The 21,975-nt window shown below is 42.9% G+C and overlaps 1 protein-coding gene across 7 annotated transcripts in view; it reads right to left on the reverse strand.

Moving 5' to 3' along the window:
* Positions 1-9,350: 9,350 nt before the first annotated feature.
* LOC139573612 (DENN domain-containing protein 4B-like) overlaps positions 9,351-21,975 on the reverse strand; it is a 51,970-nt gene continuing 39,345 nt past the window's right edge. For 4 of the 7 annotated variants that reach the window (XM_071397262.1, XM_071397263.1, XM_071397261.1 and 1 more), the window contains exons 14-27: positions 21,531-21,667; positions 20,957-21,071; positions 20,124-20,459; positions 19,864-20,008; positions 19,566-19,718; positions 17,259-17,496; positions 16,860-17,142; positions 16,422-16,702; positions 15,893-16,055; positions 15,554-15,793; positions 15,342-15,441; positions 15,079-15,244; positions 12,621-12,679; positions 9,351-12,513 (exon numbers count right to left, since the gene is read on the reverse strand). In XM_071397262.1, coding sequence (XP_071253363.1) covers positions 12,368-12,513; positions 12,621-12,679; positions 15,079-15,244; positions 15,342-15,441; positions 15,554-15,793; positions 15,893-16,055; positions 16,422-16,702; positions 16,860-17,142; positions 17,259-17,496; positions 19,566-19,718; positions 19,864-20,008; positions 20,124-20,459; positions 20,957-21,071; positions 21,531-21,667 — 2,562 coding nt within the window. In that variant the 3' untranslated portion in view covers positions 9,351-12,367. The remainder of the gene's footprint in view (positions 12,514-12,620; positions 12,680-15,078; positions 15,245-15,341; positions 15,442-15,553; positions 15,794-15,892; positions 16,056-16,421; positions 16,703-16,859; positions 17,143-17,258; positions 17,497-19,565; positions 19,719-19,863; positions 20,009-20,123; positions 20,460-20,956; positions 21,072-21,530; positions 21,668-21,975) is intronic. The other 3 variants (XM_071397259.1, XM_071397260.1, XM_071397258.1) reach the window with 3 other exon arrangements.

Below are 21,975 nucleotides of genomic sequence, written 5' to 3' on the forward strand. Positions count from 1 at the left end.
GTCATCATCATTATATTGTCAACCTACAACTCTATACATACACTTTAATGCTGTTATAGTGGTTATTGCTGTCAGTTGTGGAGGTGCTGGCAATGACAATGTTACTAGTACTCCAGTAACCACTTTCCAAATTACATTGTGAGCATCTGTAAAAAAATAAATATATATATATATATATATATACATTGATTGATATTGATTGATATATTTTTATTTATTTAATCAATTTTAGAAATAAGGCTGTAACGTAACAAAATGTGGAAAAGTCAAGGGGCCTAAATATTTCTAAATGCATTGTATTATATATAACAGTGCATTCAAAATATTAGACCTCTTAACTTTTCCACATTTTGTTATTACAGCCTTATTTCTAAAATTGATTAATATAAATATATAATATATCAATCAATATATATATATATATATATATATATATATATATATATATATATATATATATATTTTTTTTTTTACAGATGCTCACAATGTAATTTGGAAAGTGGTTACTGGAGTACTAGTAACATTGTCATTGCCAGCACCTCCACAACTGACAGCAATAACCACTATAACAGCATTAAAGTGTATATATATATATACAGTGCATTCAGAAAGTATTTAGACCTCTTGACTTTTCCACATTTTGTTACGTTACAGCCTTATTTCTAAAATTGATTAAATAAAAAATGTTCCTCATCAATCTCCACACAATACTCAATAATGAGAAAGCGAAAACAGATTTAGAAATGTATGCAAATGTATTAAAAATAAAAAAACAGAAATACCTTATTTACATAAGTATTCAGACCCTTGCTATGAGATACGAAATTGAGCTCAGGTGCAGCCTGTTTCCATGGATCATCCTTGAGATGTTTCTACAACTTAATTGGAGTCCACCTGTGGTAAATTCAATTGATTATACATGATTTGGAAAGGCACACACCTGTCTATATAAGGTTCCATGGTTGACAGAGCATGTCAGAGCAAAAACCAAGGTTTTTGAGGTCGAAGGAATTGTCGGTAGAGCGCCGAGGCAGGATTGTGTCGAGGCATAGATCTGGGGAAGGGTACCAGCACATTTCTGCAGCATTGAAGGTCCCCAAGAACACAGTGGCCTCCATCATTCTTCAATGGAAGAAGTTTGGAACCACCAAGACTCTTCATAGAGAAGGCCGCCCGGCCAAACTGAGCAATCGGGGGAGAAGGGCCTTGGTCAGGGAGAACCCGATGGCCACTCTGACAGAGCTCTAGAGTTCCTCTGTGGAGATGGGAGAACCTTCCAGAAGGACAACCATCTCTCCAGCACTCCACCAATCAGGCCTTTATGGTAGAGTGGCCAGACTGAAGCCACTCCTCAGTAAAAGGCACATGACAGTCCGCCTGGAGTTTGACAGAAGTCACCGAAAGGACTCTCAGACCATGAGAAACAAGATTCTCTGATCTGATGAAACCAAGATTGAACTCTTTGGCCTGAATGCCAAGCGTCACATCTGGAGGAAACCTGGAACCATCCCTACGGTGAAGCATGGTGGTGGCAGAATATTGCTGTGTGGATGTTTTTCAGCGGCAGGGACTGGGAGACTAGTCAGGATCGAGGGCAAGATGAACAAAGGAAAGAACAGAGATCCTTGATGAAAACCTGCTCCAGAGCGCTCAGGACCTCAGACTGAGGTGAAGGTTCACCTTCCAACAGGACAACGACCCTAAGCACACAGCCAAGACAACGCAGGAGTGGATCTGCAGAGAATAATGGGAGAAACTCCCCAAATACAGGTGTGCCCAGCTTGTAGTGTCATACCCAAGAGACTCAAGGCTGTAATCGCTGCCAAAGGTGCTTCCACAAAGTATGAGTAAAGGCTCTGAATACTTATGTAAATGTGATATTTCAGTTTTTTTTTTTATACATTAGCAAACATTTCTAAAAACCTGTTTTTGCTTTGTAATTATGGTGTATTATGTGTAGATTGATGAGGAAAATCAAACAATTTCATACATTTTAGAATAATGCTGTGACATAACAAAATGTGGAAAAGTGAAGGTGTCTGAATACTTTCCAAATGCACTATATATATATATAAATAAATATATATATCCTATATGTTAACACTTAACTTGACACCCAGCATCATAACCTGTTATAATATAGTCATAACACTGTCATGACATATCAAATCAAATGTTATTTGTCACATGCGCCAAATACAACAGGTGTAGACCATACAGTGAAATGCTTACTTACAAGCCATTAACCAACAATGCAGTTTTAAGAAAAATAAGTGTTAAAGTATTTACTAAAATAAACTGAAGTAAAAAAGAAAGAAAGAAAAAAGAAAAGAAATGCAACATAAATAGTCCAGGTCGCCATTTGAAAGAAGCCTTTTGGACCTAGAGTTGGTGCTCCGGTACCGCTTGCCATGCGGTAAGAGAGAGAACAGTCTATGACTAGGGTGGGTGGATGGCAGGAAACTTGCCCCTAGGGATGTACTGGGCCATACGCACTACCCTCTGTTGTGCCTTGTGGTCGGAGGCTGAGCAGTTGCCATACCAGGCCGTGATGCAACCAGTCAGGATGCTCTTGATGGTGCAGCTGTAGAACTTTTTGAGGATCTAAGGACCCATGCCAAATCTTTCAGTCTGCTGAGGGGGAATAGGCGTTGTTGTGCCCTCTTTATGACTGTCTTGGTGTGTTTGGACCATGATAGTTCGTTGGTGATGTGGACACCAAGGAACTTGAAGCTCTCAACCTGCTCCACTACAGCCCCGTCGATGAGATTGGGGGCGTGTTCAGACCTCTTTTTCATGTAGTCCACGATCATCTCCTTTGTCTTGATCACATTGAGTTAGAGGTTATTATCCTGGCACCCCACACATATATTTTTAGACCTGTTGTGACATACAGTACTGCAATAGTTTTAGACAGGTGTGAAAAAATGCTGTAAAGTAAGACTGCTTTCAAAAATGGATATGTTAATAGATTATATTCATCAATTAACTAAATGCAAAGTGAGTGAACAGAAGAACAATCTAAATCAAATCCATATTTGGTGTGACCACCCTTTTCCTTCAAAACAGCATCAATTCATGTAGGTACACTTGCACAAAGTCAGAGGTTTTGTAGGCATATAGTCAGGTGTATAATTAAACAAGTATACCAAACAGGTGCTAATGATCATCAATTCAATATGTAGGTTGAAACACAATCATTAACTGAAACAGAAACAGATGTGTAGGAGGAATAGAACTGGGTGAGGAACAGCCAAACTCAGCTAACAAGGAGAGGTTGCTGAAGACAGTTTACTGTCAAAAGTCATACACCATGGCAAGACTGAGCACAGCAACAAGACACAAGGTAGTTATATTGCATCAGCAAGGTCCCTCCCAGGCTGAAATGTCAAGGCAGACAGGGGTTTCCAGATGTGCTGTCGAAGCTCTTTTAAAGAAGCACAAAGAAACGGACAACGTTGAGGACCGTAGACGCAGTGGTCGGCCAAGGAAACTTACTTCAGCAGATTAAAGACACATCATGCTTACTTCTGTTCGCAGTCATGAGATGTCCAGCAGTACCATCAGCTCAGAATTGGCAGAAAACAGTGGGAACCTGGTACACCCATCTACTGTCCAGAGAAGTCTGGTCAGAAGTGGCCTTCATGGAAGACTTGCGGCCAAAAAGCCATACCTCTGACATGGAAACAAGGCCAAGCGACTTAACTATGCACAAAAACACAGGAACTGTGGTGCAGAAAAATGGCAGCAGGTGCTCTGGACTGAGTCAAAATTTGAAATATTTGTCTGTAGCAGAAGGCGGCAGTTCTCCGAAGGGCTGGAGAGCGTTACACGGATGAGTGTCGGCAGGCAACAGTGAAGCATGGAGGAGGTTCCTTGCAAGTTGGGGTTGTATTTCTGCAAATGGAGTTGGGGATTTGGTCAGAATGAATGGTCTCCTCAATGCTGAGAAGTACAGGCAGATACTTATCCATCATGCAATACCATCAGGGAGGCATCTGATTGGCACCAAATGTATTCTGCAGCATGACAACGACTCCAAACATACAGCGAAAGTCATAAAGAACTATCTTCAGCGTAAAGAAGAATAAGGAGTCCTGGAAGTGATGGTATGGACCCCACAGAGCCCTGATCTCAACATCAAGTCTGTCTGGGATTACATGAAGAGAGAGAAGCATCTGCCTAAATCCATAGAATAACTGTGATTAGTTCTCCAAGATGTTGGGCCAACCTACCTGCCGAGTTCCTTCAAAAACTGTGTGCAAGTGTACCTAGAAGAATTTATGCTGTTTTGAAGGCAAAGGGTGGTCACACCAAATATTGATTTGATGTAGATTTTTCTCCTGTTCACTCACTTTGCATTTTGTTAATTGATAAATATAAACTATTAACATGTCTATTTTTGAAAGCATTCTTACTTTACAGCATTTTTTCACAACTGCCTAAAACTTTTGCATAGTACTGTATATTGCGTTATTGTCTGGTTATAATACCTACATAAGAGTGCAAAAACCCACAAAACCTACCACACAAGGCAAAACATTCCATTACACCCTAACCTACGTTTCAACAGTATGTTTATGTTGTAATTTCTTTTGTTAAATTGACCATGTTAAATTATCATTGTAATTGAGCACACAATGATGTCAGACATGCACGTACCCCAATGCTCTGTTGCTGATGACTGGGATGAATGCAGGAGCAAATATCAGGAGCAGGACAAGACACCCTCTTTTTGATTGATGACTGACATCAAGGGCATGTACGGCAAAATAATAATGCTTCTTGACAGTGTCATAAAGTTTATTTTCTTGGTCCAAGTAAAGTGACACAGGATGGTCATAATGCTTCATGACAGTGTCATAAAGTGTATTTTCTACAAGCTATTTAAAATATGATGATAAAAACATCACTGTAAAGAATTCATCCCAACAACAAAGCATTTAAGAAACAAACTTTCAAACGAAAGGAAACTTCTTAGCAAGGGAAAAACTCATTTGAATAAATGTGGGTTTTGACACACTCACTATATGTAGGTGTCAAAACCAGTAATAAAATAACATAATATATTTCACAACAGGTGTAAATATGGGTCATGGCAGTGTTATGACCATATTATGACATCGTTATGACACTGGGTGTCAAGTAAAGTGTTACCCATACAGGTAAGAACATTTAACATGAAATTACAACATTGGTATTGTCATCATGTTGTTCCTCTTTGGTGTTTTTTTTCTCCCCTAAAAAATTAGATTCTTGATGATGAGAAGGGGAAGCATATTGTACTGCAGCTTTACTAAAAACACAGTCATAGTAGCTACAAGCAAGTTGAAGGTCTGTTCAATGAAGACCATTCACCAACTCAAATCATCTCAACCAGCCTCAAAGAAGTTCTCAACCTTGGGTACAATAACGAATGTTTAAATAGAAAAACACATTCAGCCACCCTCTGCCCCAACGGTCCTCACTATGGAGTTGTAAAGGAAGGGGCTCCATTACCCAAGCTGTTGGAATGCAGTGCGGCTCACAGCAGGACAGACCAGCCAATTAACAGGCATCAGCCCCGATAACACACACAATACGCACCCCTCTTAAGAGAGAACAACAGGCTAGTGGCAGCGTGCTATTCATTAGGTAGTCTTCTGTTCATATAAAGGGATCTAATTGGGGATCGGTCCAAGTGGGAGTGGCCTGGTCTATTATGAGGGAGATATCAACATGCAAAACAAGGATCTGGGAGGAGAATGAGATGCATGTTTTTTAGCCATCTGAGGGAAGAGGCATAGAGCCTACCTACACACACAGTTTTTGTTATCTTCTTAACTAGCTCATTAGTAAGTAGCTCAGTGACTGTTCCTATACTAATACCCCTGGTTCTCACCATCATTAAACCATCAAAAATGATCTGATCTTCTGGTCACTCATCCTACTCTATAATCAAGCTTATGTTCCCATGCTCCCCACCCACAGTACAAGTTTTATTAAACTCACCATACAATGTAGTCCCCATTTAAAACATTCTTTTTTACACATCTTGAACACCAAATATAATGTTTTACACAGTCTGGTAAGGGAGTGAAGGTGGTCATGCTTGCCAATTATACAGGACAGCATCAATCAACTGTCCCCCATGGGCTCGTTAAAACTATACTACAGCTGTATCAGCATCTCATATCATACATTCTCCTAATCTGGCCATTAAAGTTGCTAGGGAGATAGAAAGGTTAGAGGACATGAAAAAATATATATAATCAGGGGTCTGGTCCAACTGGGAATGTCCTGAGATATATACATGCAGAGTCAGAGAGAAAGAGACAAAACATTCCAGGTTCTTTGAAAGGGTATAGACATAGTCCCCCCCCCCCCCCTTATGATTTTCGTAGCTAACTCATTAGGCATCCCAATTCTGATATTTTTTCCCAACTAAATGGTCTTTTGACCAATCACATCAGATCTTTCACATCAGCTCTTTTTCAGAGCTGATCTGATTGGTCAAAAGACCAATTAGTGGAAAATAAATATCAGAATTGCGCTGCCTGTCTAAACGCAGCTTTTGTGATTTCTCATAATCACCCTGGTTCTTCTCACCACCATTAAATCAGTTCCTACTGAAAATGTACCTTCATCTGCTGAGCCAAGTATGTTTAAATCTACATACTGCAAGTATCATATGGTGTCAATGTGTACATAATGTTTTGTAGACTTGTAGTGAAGCCGATCAGGCGTTACTGTGCAACATCACTCAAATATCCCTCATTGACAATACACCTCTGTATGATGCAGTTAGTTTAAGAACAAAACATCTAACCTCATATATTACTAAAATTAGTCAAATTCATATTTTGTAGCACATACACTTCTGTATATGGTATCACAAATTAAAGGAATTCAGCGCTTTAGAATGAAGTTACTTTGGATTCAACAATCAAATTACAGGGATGCTCAACACTCAACAAACTGACATGAACCTTCAACCTGTAATGCATCAGACGATGTGAATCAGTAATCTTACCCTGCAGGTACATCAGCTTATAATAACCTATGATATTTCACCCAAGAGAAAATGGCAAATGTGCATTTCAACTGATACGAGCATCTTATCCTCCATAGTATGCATACAGAGACTAATAGAGTTATTCCCAGGCCTCTGTGGTTAAACAGTGTGCAGTAAGCATGGCTGTATTGAGAACCCTTTGTTGCTCATTGTCCACCCAGCAGTAGCGAAGCTTTATCCTATTAGCCACATAATGGGGTTTAGGGTTTCACATAGTGACGATCACAGTGGTCTAATCTGAGCTGGCCTGGCAAGACCTCTTCTCACTGCATGCATACGGCTCAGATTTTTACACCATTCCTCTCTACAAGGCTTGTGGTCATGGAGGAAATAGGATGGAGAGGAGTAGAGATAAAGATGAAGATTAATTGCTTCCCCACCTTTGACTTTTCCCTGTTTACATTTGAGAAAAACACTGTTTCCTGCAGCAGACTTGTCCTTGACTACACAATGTACCAGAAACTACATTCCAATTCATGGAATAGTAAGTAATCAGAAAATAAACAAGCTGAGGCGTATAGTATAAAGACCAAAAAAAACGGAGGCAAAACAACCCCAACACATTTTGTGCCCAACCGCCAGGGAAAAAAATACCACTGATATATTGTTCTTGAAATAAAGGTGTCATGTACAGACTTATACTGTCTGTGGAATAAAAAGGTCCATGGCAACTGGACCAGATTAATTGGTTTGGAATGTATACCTCACTGGGCTATTACAACTACTGTACAATGTAGATCAGAGCTTTACTGTAAGACGACACCGCTACCTAACCTTATGCAGGATATGATGATCTCATACTGACTATACATAGTTCCCACATACGGTGAGCACTTGTTGGCTGCTTTTCCTTCACTCTGCGGTCCAACTCATCCCAAACCATCTTAATTGGGTTGTGGCCGGGTGATTGTGGAGGCCAGGTCATCTAATGCAGCACTCTCCTTGGTCAAATAGCCCTTACACAGCCTGGAGGTGTGTTGGGTCATTGTCCTGTCGAAAAACAAATGAGAGTGGGACTAAGCGCAAACCAGATGGGATGGAGTATCGCTGCAGAATGCGGTGGGAGCCATGCTGGTTAAGTGTGCCTTGAATTCTAAATAAATCACACCAGCAAAGCACCCCCACACCACCTCATCCATGCTTCACGGTGGGAACCACACATGCAGAGATCATCCGCTCACCTACTATGCGTCTCAAAGACACAGCGGTTGGAACCAAAAATCTCAATTTTGGACTCATCAGACCAAAAGGACAGATTTCCACCAGTCTAATGTCCATTGCTCGTGTTTCTTCGCCCAAGCCAGTCTCTTCTTCTTATCGGTGTCCTTTAGTAGTGGTTTCTTTGCAGGAATTGACCATGAAGGCCTGATTCACGCAGTCTCCTCTGAACAGTTGATGTTGAGATGTGTCTGTTACTTGAACTCTGTGAAGCACTTATTTTTTGGGCTGCCATTTCTGAGGTGCAGTTAACTCTAATGAACTTTACTCTGCAGCAGAGGTAACTCTGGGTTTTCCTTTCCTGTGGCAGTCCTCATGAGAGCCAGTTTCATCATAGCTCTTGAAGGTTTTTGCAACTGCACTTCAAGACACTTCAAAAGTTCTTGACATTTTCTGGATTGACTGGCCTTCATGTCTTAAAGTAATGATGGACTGTCATTTCTCATTGCTTATTTGAGCTGTTCTTGCCATAATATGGTCTTTAACCAAATAGGTCTATCTTCTGTATACCATCCCTACCTTGTCACAACACAACTGATTGGCTCAAACGCATTAAGGAAAGAAATTCCATACAAATAAAATTTTAAGGCAAACCGGTGCGCTGCCCTATGGGACTCCCAATCACGGCCAGATGTGATACAGCCTGGAATCAAACCAGGGACTGTAGTGACACCTCTTCCACTGAGATGCAGTGCCTTAGACCGCTGCTCCACTCGGGAGCAGTTTAACACTTTTTTGGTAACTACATGATTCCAAATGTGTTATTTCATAGTTCTGATGTCTTCACTATTATTCTACAATGTAGAAAATATTAAAAATAAAATAAAAACCCTGGAATGAGTAGGTGTGTCCAAACTTTTGACTAGTACTATATATATATATATGCACACTTACATTTTTGTAATATACACACAATTTAACAATATTTGCGGCTTTATCTAGCCTGAAAGCTTTTCAATAGTTCAGAACAAAGATGGATCAGAGAATACTATTTGAGGATGTAATTTAGAGCAGCTCTAATACTATTGTTAGGCATAGAGAAAATCATACTGTACATTAAATCACAAGAAAACTGAACTTTGGGGAATCGGTGTGTATTTTCTTCTATAAAACAAGACATTTACAACTGAAGTCACATCCATATAAATTACAACAGCAAACACAATATATTTTAAATACAGATCTCCTCTCTTCATTCCTTTGCTCACTTGACCAATAAAAGAACAGACAATATAAATGTCCCTTATATTCACTTGCAGTCAGATGCATTGAAATAGCAGCCATAAATGTAATATTGCCTACGTTGGGGAACAAATCTACCTACATTATTTTTTTATCTAACTCTGGGCTGGGAAATCTTAAATTATACACCATTTTATCAACCTACTATCTATACAGTTCACTACTTTTGACCAGAGCCAAATAAGGTGTAATTTGAGACGCTGACGATAACTCAGTCTTAACATTTAAATAGCATTCCGTCTTGGGTCTCCATTACGTTATGACCACTGATAGGTCATTTGAATAAACAGGTTCCCACCATGTTATTACTAAAGACATGTCAATTCCAAGATCAAGGTTGCCTTAGCCTGTTCAAGCCCAATTCCACTACCAATGGCTAGAACTGGACTCTGTATGCCCTACTGCCCTCTAATGGTAGAGAATGCTCAATGCTTTGCTCCAGTCTGTATATCCCTGTTGACTGGATGGCTGAGTGCAAACAATGTCTCTCTTGTACTTTAATGATATATGGGTACAATATCACACAATGATATCAGTGCCATCTGAAATCTCACCCTAAGGTTAAGACTAAAATATGAGATATGAAAATTGTTCTCCCTACAACTTCACATCCCTAGTTGTAATTACAGCATTACTCCCCAGGTGGGACAATCATTTATGTCACTCACACAATCTTCAAAGGCAGAACACAAGGTATTCTCTCGTGACGCTGCTATATAACACTGCAAGAACAAAAACAAGGTATGACTGTAACAGAGGCATTTAACAGTGTGACACAATGAAATTGAAAGAAAATGAAAAATCCATTGCGCAATTGATATGTTTTCATATACAAAGCTGAACAACAAATAAAGGGTTAAAATATGAGGGGAAGGCCTCACAGATATTGCACATGAAAACAAGAAGCTAGTAGGTAAGTATGGGCTCCACGGTGAAGTACCTTCCTCTCTTTAAATCCTTCCACTCAAGTGGATCTTCTGAAGTTCTTTAATCTCTGCCAACAATCCATAACATACTACTGCCTAAATGTGTGGTGAATAACTGTGTGGTAAATGAAAAATTGGTGATGTGTGACTAAAGGTCCATCACAGTCTACTACTACTAAAGATCCATCACAGTCATTCCTTGTGGACCATCCTCCCAGACAAATCACTCCCGTTTAACATGGGAAAAGAGGTGTGAGATGAGGTAAATATGCATAAAACGTGAGAAAACACTTGACATCGTACATACCATAATAAACCCCCCTTCCACACGTTTTTCTTTTTTTCTTCTGTCAGCCACTTTTCTGGTACAAATACCTCGATCACTGACAATCAGTTCTTGAACTGAGAACCCTCAATCACACTTCGAATTCACAAGAACAGTACAGGGAATTAAAAACACAATACAACTGATAAATCTTGTATGCGATATGTATGTGTGTCCGTGTATGAAAAGTCCTTCCTGGTTGTGACTTGTGGATTATCCTCGACTGTCAGTGTCTGTTCCCAGTCACACCCTCCCTCCACTTCCTGCCTAACATAATGTTGCAGGCATAGAGACGCCTGTGCAGAGTTCCCACTTCCGTTAGGTTGAAAATACTGTATCCCTGAAAACTGGATGTTAGCATTTTCTGCCGATTCTGCATAGGCTATTTCCTGCCTTACCCAAAGTTTGACCATAGCTCCATTCCACAACATGAGCTGGAAAACACACACACTAAGGAAACCATAGTGATAGTGATCAAACCATTACATTGCTGATCCACACTGCTACCATCTGCTCCCAAAACCGATAGTTAACATCATCCTCTCCAAAAATCAATAGGAAACATCATCCTTTCCCAGTCGACATCCTCCTTTACCAGAGTTGACATCTCCCAGATTTGACATCATCTTTTCCGGAGTTGACATAATCCTCTCCCAGGTTTGACATCATCCTTTCCCAGTCGACATCCTTTTTTAGTTGACATAATCCTCCCGAAGTCGATAATCAACATCATCCTCTCCCAGAGTAAACATCCTCGTTTGGATTGGCTGAGACTTGCTGAAGCGGTCTCATCCGAAAGTTAGACTTTACCACGAATGTCCAGTTGACAGAATTCTTTCCAGAGAGTGAAAAAGAAGCAAGAGAGGCATGAAATGCAATCTAATCTAAAAGTTTTGACTGCGACTGTGAGTGATTAGTATGTACCCTTGCAATGTAATGTGTTACAGTTCGATGATATTGGCACTTCCCATCACATCAAGAATCACTAGACATCTCCCACTCTTATGAGATTTTCTGTCTGAAAGCAAAGCAATGCAAGTTATAGAATATGTTCACATTGAATGCATAGATTGCAGGTCGGTAATATTCCTTACAAATTTCATACATATGAAATGCATGGTTTATGACCTACAAACCAGTATGAGTTATACAGGTGAGGCAGAGACCATGTATATACGAGCAATGAGCAAAGTCCAAGGGGGCTGGGTTGTATGTACAGTACCAGGTCCAATAATCCCTATAGCTAAACTATAGGCCGAGAGGGTTGTGTTTAGTTGTTGAGGAAGCTGTCCATAGGCCAGTTGCACAATGGAAATGAATGAAGGTCAAATGTAGATATCTGGTTCACACAAACAAGGACAGTGAGGTACAGTTGCACAGTTGGGGGGCTTTTATAGTGTGGCCAGGCTGTGCTAGGGGCAGCACAGCGAAGAAGCCTAAAGTGAAAGGAGAAGGCAGAATTTTCTGTCTGTTGTTTTCTGTCTAGCTTTTCTCATCCCTTCTTCTTGGCAGCTGGGTATCAGTGTTCCGAGGGAGCGGAGGCATCAGCGATGGGGGTGGATCTGGATTTGAGTGGGTGGAGGCTGCAGGCTGGAGGTGGTATCAGCACTCGAGGGGCAGCAGGAAGCTCCGTCTGCAGTCCACAGCCTTGGGGCTAGGTGGCTGGGCTCGCTTCCTGCGGAGCTCCCCACGACCCAAGGAGCCACTCAGCCGTTGGTACGCAGCCTTGTATTTCTTATCAAACGCAGCTAAAAGACAGAGAAAGTGCTGTAAGCAATAAGCCTGGTTGGTCTGAAACTATAGTGAAGTTCTAGTATTCCAACTGTGTTTAAAGTGTCTTAAAGAGGCTGCTTACCAACGTGATCTCTACCCATGGCAGCAAGCGTGAGGAAGAGCATCTCTCTGTACAGACTCCTGGACAAACAACACAAAGTACTATCGATCACAATTGTGCAATCACATAACCAATACATTGCCTTGACAAAGTACAGTATTCACACCCCTCGACTTATTCCACATTTTGTTGTGTTACAGCCTGAAGTCAAAATGGATTAAATAGATTTTCTCACCCATCTACACACAATACCCAATAATGACAAAGTGAAAACATGTTTAGAAATGTTTGCCAATATATTGAAAATTAAATACAGAAATCTCATTTTCATAAGTATTCATACCCCTGAGTCAATACTTTGTAGAAGCACTTTTGGCAGCGATTACAGCTATGAGTCTTTCTAGGTAAGTCTCAAAGCGCTTTCCACATCTGGATTGTGCAACATTTGCCCATTATTCTTTTCAAAATTCTTCAAGATCTGTCAAGTTTGTTGTTGATCGTTGCTAGGCAACCATTTTCAGGTCTTGACATAGATTTTCAAGTAGATTTAAGTCAAAACTGTAACTCGGCCACTCAGGAACATTCACTGTCTTTTTGGTAAGCAACTCCAGTGTAGATTTGGCCTTGTGTTTCAGGATATTATCCTGCTGAAAGGTGAATTCCTCTCCCAGTGTCTGGTGGAAAGCAGACAACCAGGTTTTCCTCTGTGCTTAGCTCCATTCCGTTTCTTTTATATCCTGAAAAACTCCCCAGTCCTTAATGATTACAAGCATTCCCATATCATGATGCAGCCACCACTATGCTTGAAAATAGGGAGAGTGGTACTCAGTAATGTGTTGTATTGGATTTGCCCCAAACATAACACTTTGTATTCAATACAAAAGTGAATTGCTTTGCCACATTTTTTGCAGTATTACTTTAATGCCTTGTTGCAAATAGGATGCATGTTTTTTTTTTTTTTATTATGTACAAGCTTCCTTCTTTTCACTCTGTCAATTAGGTTAGTATTGCACAGTAACTACAATGTTGTTGATCCATTCTCTGTTTTTCCCTATCACAGCCATTAAACTCAAACTGTTTTAAAGTCACCATTGGCCTCATGGGAAAATCCCTGAGTGGTTTCCTTTCTCTCTGACAACTGAGTAAGAGAGGACGCCTGTATCTTTGTAGTGACTGGGTTTATTGACACATCATCCAAAGTGTAATTATTAACTTCATCAAGGATATTCAATGTAATAATTTAAATGTTTTACCCATCTACCAATAGGTGCCCTTCTTTGCGAGGCATTGCAAAACCTCCCTGGTCTTTGTCGTTTAATCTGTGTTTAAAATTCACTGCTCAACTGAGGGACCTTACAGATAATTGTATGTGTGGGGTACAGAGATGAGGTACCAAAAATCATGTTAAACACTATTCATTCAACATTTTTACTCATGAACTTATTAGCCTGTAAAAAATATAAACGCAACATGCAACAATTTCAATGATTTTACTGAGTTACAGTTCATATAAGGAAATCAGTCAATTGAAATAAATAAATTAGGCCCTAATCTATAGATTTCACATGACTGGGCAGGGTCGCAGCCATGGGTGGGCATAGGCCCACCCACTGGGGAGCCAGGCCCAGCCAATCAGAATGAGTTTTTCCCGACAAAAGGGCTTTATTACAGACAGAAATACTCCTCAGAAGTCGGATGTGGAGGTCCTGGGCAGGCGTGGTTACATGTGGTCTGCGGTTGTGAGGCCGGTTGGACGTACTGCCAAATTCTCTAAAAAGATGTTGGAGGCGGCTTATGGTAGAGAAATTAACATTAAATTCTCTGGCAACAGTGGACATTCCTGCAGTCAGCATACCAATTGCACCCTCTCTCAAAACTTGAGACATCTGTGGCATTGTGTTGTGTGACAACGGCACATTTTAGAGTGGCCTTTTATTATCCTGGGCACAAGGTGCACCTGTGTAGTGAGTATGCTGTTTAATCAGCTTCTTGATAGTCTATCCACCTGACAGGTGTGGCATATCTTGTCAAAGGAGAAATGCTCACTAACAGGCATATAAACTAATTTGTGCACAACATTTTAGAGATATTAGCTTTTTGTGCGTATGGATAATTTCTGGGATGTTTTATTTCAGCTCATGAAACATGGGACTAACACTTTACATGTTGCGTTTGTATTTTTGTTCAGTATATTTAGGCTTGCCATAACAAAGGGGTTGAATACTTATTGACTGAAGACATTTCAGCTTTTCATTTTTAATTAATTTGTAGAATTTTTGAAAAACTTTGACATTATGGGGAATTGTGTGTAGGGCAGTGACAAAAAAAATCTCAATTTAATCAATTTAAAATTCTGAATATAACAACAAAACGTGGAAAAAGTCAAGGGGTGTGAATAATTTCTGAAGCCACTAATACTCACACAAACAAAAAAATGTAATAAACAACTGATTATTCAGAGGCCATTTCCTGCACTCACCTTTGTATCTTGGGCGTGCCTGGTTGCTTAGCAATGGTTTCCAGGAAGAGGGTGATTCCCTTGTGTACCTCGTTCATGCCGACCCAGCGCAGCACTTCCTCCAGGAAGGCCAGGGTGAAGGGGTGGTTGTGCCTCCGCCAGCTGTGGTTCCGCATGGGTACGCCACCTGAGAGAGAGAGAGAGAAAGAGAGATATGTAATTCATGAAAGGATCTGAACCTGTATCATCTGACTATTTCCGTGTGAATAACGTGTGTATCTTACTGTGTATCCTCCACAGGATGTAGAGGGGGGGCCAGTGGTCTGTGTCAGGGGTCAGTGTGTCCCACAGCAGCCTCACCCTCACTGCTGAGTTCTCTGAAGTCTGACATACACACAGACAGGAGCTCAACATTAGAATGAGGACATTATGTATTGTAATATACTAATGCTAATAATTCATCACTAGGCCCCAAGAAGCCTGGGAGCGGAGTTACCTGTGCTAGTTGGTTGGCCAGCGGTGAGGAGCGAACCAGCTGCAGCAGGTTGCTGGGAAGGCCCAGGCGATGGAAGTACCACACCAGGTTCCAGAAGATGATGGAGTGGCTGTCCAGGAGCTGGCCCTGTGCCAGCACCGCCTCGCCCTCGTTCTCCAGCAGGCTCTCAAGCTCCTTGCGCAGCACCAATGGGCTCAGGTAGGCCACCGTCACCTGGGGAGACTCGCCCACCGATGAACCCTGGAGTCAATAACACATTAACTGTGGATATAGCAAGACTGAATATTTCCCAGAAACCAACAGATAAAGATGAGAAATAAACCAGTGTTGGTAGAGTACCATGGTAGCGCTGCTGCTCTCAGAATAACTGCTGGTCTCAGAGCTGGAGTCCTCACTCACACCGTTGTGACCCAGGATGGCCTCCTGGCCACCAGGGGGCTTGGCTGCGCTCTCCACCTCCTCAACCGTGTTCCAGTTGGTACGTTCCAGGCTGTGGTGAGCGCTTTGTTAGTCAAAATGAAAAGATTGGGTGACAAAAAAGTCTAACGTTCATTCAGTTTAAGAATCATACAGTCCTTACCATACATTACACAGTCCTCACCATACATTACACAGTCCTCACCATACATTGCACAGTCCTCACCATTTGTATTTAGACAGTAAAACCGTAGCTTCACTTTCCAAATACATATGGTGAGGACTGTACATGGCCCTGAATAGACAGATTGAATAAGAATAGGAGTTAAAATGAAGGGATTTTGACTTCTACGGGCCCTGGTCAAAAGTAGTGCACTATATAGGGAATAGGGTGCCATTTGGGACACACACAAACGTTTGGGTGATGTTATGATGAGAGGAGTAGTTCTACCTGCTGATGGGTCCTAGGTCACAGATCTCAGCGTTGAGAAGGGGGACGAAGGTGGTCGAGCAGAAGGGACAGTTGGAGTTGAGGTTGGAGTCGTCAGACGTCCACCCGGCCATTATCTCCTCGTCATAGACCAGGGAGTTACAGCTCCGACACAAGGAGCAACTCGACATCAACACCTGTAGTCCCGCTCCCTCTTGGTTGGTGTCCCAGGACTTGCGGAGAGGAAAGGCCAAATTGGTGGTGTCAGGGAGTTCGACGTCACTCACCACTGACAGAGAACTCTACAGAGGGAAAGGATGGAGGAACATTAAGCATGTTTTGACAGGTTTGATAACTCCCTACATCTGCAAATGCATTTTATCACAGTAAACTAAATCAGCTGGCCAATAAAGTGTAGTTAGACTATAAGCTACAACAACCCACATGTTGTCCCCTCACCTCAGAGGTAGCATTGTAGAGCCTCTCCTTAGCCTTCAGCAGGCTCTCAGCCACCTGTGCTTTTCGGGACTGTCTCTGTTCCGACACCATGCGCACCGGCCCGTTTTCTCCCCCCGAGCGCCGGGCGTCTACACTGGCGGCCCGCCGCCCCGAGACTCGATGGCGAGTAGGCGTGAGCAGCTGCTGCAGTTTCCCCGTCAGGCTGCCCCGACTCGGCGGTGACACATTGTTGTAGTTCTCGTCCACGGCCTTGCGGCTCACAGTGTCTCTAGGCCCAGGTGGCCTACATTGAGAACAGAGGAATGGGAGATATACTCTTATAGTATATCAAAGTGATATTCAAACTGTAATCCAAAAACATATCAGAACATATCAGTCCCAGCTTCTCCACCCCCTCACCTGCCGTCTCTCTCCCCAGGCTGGCAGCTGCAGTCAGGGTCAGAGTCGGCCGTCTCGGCACAGTCTTTGTAGAAGGTGGACAGGCACACCTGGTCGCGGCGCACCAGGACACCACCAGGGGGAAAGGGAGACGGGGTGGCGGTGTCTCGTGGCCCCACGGGGGGTTTACGGGAGGCGGGATCGCTGCAGCCATTGGCACCTGCGTTCCGGAGCACCGCCTTCATTGAGAGCTTAGACTCTGTGGGGTGGAAATTGTTAGGAGGGTGGTTCCCAAACAGACACAGTGGTTTGATGAGAGTGTTATGTTACATTAAAACAAATCAAATTTTATTTGTCACATGCGCCAAATACAACAGGTGTAGACCTTACCGTGAAATGCTTACTCACAAGCCCTTAACCAACAATGCAGTTAAAGAAATAGATTTAAGAAATTATTTAATAAATAAAGTAACAAATGATATGTAACAATAAAATAACAATAACGAGGCTATATATTGGGGGTACCAGTACCGAGTCAATGTGCAGGGGTACAGGTTAGTCGAGGTAATTTGTACATGTAGGTACTGGTAAAGTGACTACGCGCAGATAATAAACAGCGAAAAGACAGTTTAAAAACAAAGGGGGAGTGGGGGTGTCAATGGAAATAGTCCGAGTGGCCATTCGCTTAATTGTTCAGCAGTCTTATAGCTTGGGGGTAGAAGCTGTTTAGGACCCTTTTGGACCTAGACTTGGTGCTCTGGTACCGCTTGCCGTGTGGTAGCAGAGAGAACAGTCTATGACTTGGGTAACTGGAGTCTTTGACCATTTTTTGCGCCTTCCTCTGACACGGTTTGCTTAGGGGGAAAAGGCGGTGTCATGCCCTCTTCACGACTGTCTTGGTGTGTTTCGACCACGATAGTTTGTTGGTGATGTGGACACCAAGGAACTTGAAACTCTCGACCCGCTCCACTACAGCCCCGTCGATGTCAATGGGGGAGTGTTATGCCCTCCTTTTCCTGTAGTCCTCGATCAGCTCCTTTGTCTTGCTCACACACACACTGCCATGTCTCTCACCTTCTAGGCTGTTTCATCGTTGTTGGTGATCAGGCCTACCACTGTTGTATCATCAGCAAACGTAATGATTGTGTTGGATTTGTGCTTGGCCATGCAGTTGTGGGTGAACAGGGAGTACAGGAGGGGACTAAGCATGCATCCCTGAGCGGCCCCCGTGTTGAGGATCAGCGTGGCAGATGTGTTGTTGCCTACCTGGGGGCGGCCTGTCAGGAAGTCCAAGATCCAGTTGCAGAGGGAGGTTTTTAGTCTCAGGGTCCTTAGCTTAGTGATGAACTTTATGGGCACTATGGTGTTGAACGCTGAGCTGTAGTCAATGAACAGCATTCTCACATAGGTGTTCCTTTTGTCCAGGTGGGAAAGGGCAGTGTGGAGTGCGACTGAGATTGCGTTGTCTGTGGATCTGTTGGGTCGGTATGCGAATTTGAGTGGGTCTAAGGTTTCCAGGATGATGGTGTTGATGTAAGCCATGACCAGCCTTTCAAAGTACTTCATGGCTACCGACATGAGTGCTACGGGGCGGAAGTCATTTAGGCAGGATACCTTAGTGTTCTTGGGCACAGGGACTATGGTGGTCTGCTTGAAACATGTAGGTATTACAGACTTGGTCAGGTAGAGGTTGAAAATGTAAATGAAGACACTTGCCAGTTGGTCCGTGCATGCTCTGAGTACACGTCCTTGTAATCCGTCTGGCCCCAAGGCCTTGTGAATGTTGACCCGTTTAAAGGTCTTGCTCACATTGGCTACGGAGAGCGTTATCACACAGTCGTCCGGAACAGCTGATGCTCTCATGCATGCTCCAGTGTTTCTTGCCTTGAAGCGAGCATGAAAGGCATTTAGCCCATTTGGTAGGCTCGTGTCACTGGGCAGCTCGCGGCTGGGTTTCCCTTTGTAGTTCGTAATAGTTTGCAAGCCCTGCCATATCCGACGAGCATCAGAGCTGGTGTAGTAGGATTCAATCGTTGTCCTGTATTGACGCTTTGCCTGTTTGATGGTTCGTCTGAGGGCATAGGGGGATTTCTTCTAAGCATCCGGATTAGTGTCCTGCTCCTTGAAAGCGGCAGCATTTAACTCGGTGCAGATGTTGCCTGTAATCCATGGCTTCTGGCTGGGATATGTACGTATGGTCACTGTGGGGACGACGTCGTCAATGCACTTATTGATGAAGCTGGTGACTGAGTTGGTGTACTCCTCAATGCCATTATATAACTTTCCAATGACAGTGCTATTTCTATATAATAGATATCCATCACTCACTGTCTGTTGAGCCTCTCATGCTGTTCAGGCTGTTGCTCTTCACCATAGACCCCGTCAGCGATTCGTGGCTGGAGCTTTCACTCAGGCCGCTCCAGCTGGACTGACGAATCAGGTTAGATTGTGGGCGGGATCGTTGGTTACTGTCCATTGTATCTTTTTAAAAAGACAAAACATGTTTCACCTCTGTTTTTACATATATATATTTTTTTTAATCATTAAAAAGGCCACTCTAAAACCAATGACCATTTTTTGTTACAAAAAATAGTAAAAAATAAATAACATGTAAATATGTCCTGACCTGTCCGCGAGCCTACTGAACCACTTTTCTGCCGTTGTCTGACTGGCTGTCTGAACTGCGCCACGGCCATCAGAACGTTACGCAACTTGGCCCAGCGCAGACGGCCACCCTGGTTGGTGGAGGGCCACTTGCTCTCCAGCACTGCCTGAGGAGAGCGGGCAAAGCCAGAGGTGAGTCAATATGGAGAAAAAATATATAAACACTTACAGATGGGATCACAGACGGGGTTCAACTTTTAATTGAAGTAAATAATGTCTCACCTTGTTGTAGTATGCATAGGTGATGGTGTTGGGTGTGATCCCAGCTTTCTTCATCTCCAGAAGGACCCTAACAGCGAGCACAGGCTGCCCGTACTGCCCACACAGCTGCATCAGGATCCTGTAACACACCTCATCCGGTAGTACCACCTTCCTGGTCTCCATGTGCTTGAGCACCTCGTATGCCGTTTGCAAGGCACGCACCTTGGCACTCTCCGCCCGCACAAAAGTGGGCAGGTAGATGAACCACAGCCCATAGCAGTGGCCCAGCAGGCATTTGGACCACATGTCGGGCACTGCCGAGTATATCTGTGCCCGCTTCTGTGCCAGCTTAATCTCCTAAAGGAGAGAGAAAGATACAGAGGAGTTATGTAATCCAATCTAGATTTTCTAAAGCTGTAATAATGTGGTTCCTATGTGTCCTAGTAGGCAAACTTAACAACCCTGAAGGGTGCTTGTGGTATTCACCCAAAATACACAGCAGCCACTGTGCTTCCTGCTTTTAAATATTGAATGAAGGATGAAATATGAATGCTCATTAAATTCAAATGGCACAGAAAAACAGTGAAGCATGTTCCCTCTTTAGCTGTGGAAAACTGGGTTATCATAAAGCTAACTGGGGAGTCTTGAACAGATCAAGTTGATTGATGCTAAAACATTTTGATTTGCTGGCAGGGTAATGCTCTTAATAGAATAAAGATTGAAATTAAACAGCGTGAGTCAGCCTCTTATTATTGTATAGTTCTTAGTGGTTTTGATAAAGTGGATCCACTGGGGTTGTGTTGGCTTTCAGTGGGGTTGCATTGGGGCTCTGGTGCGGAGGTTGAGGTCTGTACCTGTTTGGTCCGTCGCGGGGCAGGGCTGCTCGGGGCACTCCCCTTGGTAGGGACACGTAGCTGGTCCTGAGGCTGGTCAAACAGATCCATGCAGAGCACAGGGAACGTCTCATAGCTGTAAACAGACAAACACGCACTGGTCACAGCATCAGACAGTATAGTGCCAGGGCCCTTATTTGTGCTCATCTAGAATCAGATCAACCCTCTTATTCTTTAAAAGACTAAACTGATCCTAGTCCCAGCCCTACTCTGAGAAGCTTAGTGAACACATACCCTGCTATATGTAGCGCCTGTGTTACGTGTAGTGAGTGGGGCACTCTGAACCATCTGGCTCCTGGGTTTCCTCTGTGGGCATGATGAAGACCCTGCTATATATGTAGAGCCTGTGTTACGTGTAGTGAGTGGGGCACTCTGAACCGTCTGGCTCCTGGGGTTCCTCTGGGGGCATGATGAAGACCCTGCTATATGTAGAGCCTGTGTTACCTGTAGTGAGTGGGGCACTCTGAACCGTCTGGCTCCTGGGGTTCCTCTGGGGGCATGATGAAGACCCTGCTATATGTAGAGCCTGTGTTACCTGTAGTGAGTGGGGCACTCTGAACCGTCTGGCTCCTGGGGTTCCTCTGGGGGCATGATGAAGACCGTGTGCTCCCCACTGTGGGCCTCGTCCAGGTCTATCAGACGCACCTCCTCAGGCTTCTCCACATCCGACTGCTTACAAACACCACATATATATATATATATGTAGATACATGCCGCAAACATAGGTCACATACACAGGTATACACAAACATTGACAACATAGAGGGCAGGAATGGGATCACACACATTTCCATTAGCTGCGCAAATACAAAAAGGCTCATCCAGTTTCAGTATTAGAATCAACACACTAAAGCAGGGGTGTCAAACTCATTCCACGGAGGGCCTAGTGTCTGCAGGTTTTTCCTTTCAATAAAGCCCTAGACAACCAGGTGTGGGGAGTTCCTAACTAATTAGTGATGTTAATTCATCAATCAAGTACA

This window comes from Salvelinus alpinus, chromosome 4 (assembly GCF_045679555.1).
Source record: "Salvelinus alpinus chromosome 4, SLU_Salpinus.1, whole genome shotgun sequence".
Classification (NCBI taxonomy): Eukaryota; Metazoa; Chordata; class Actinopteri; order Salmoniformes; family Salmonidae; genus Salvelinus; species Salvelinus alpinus.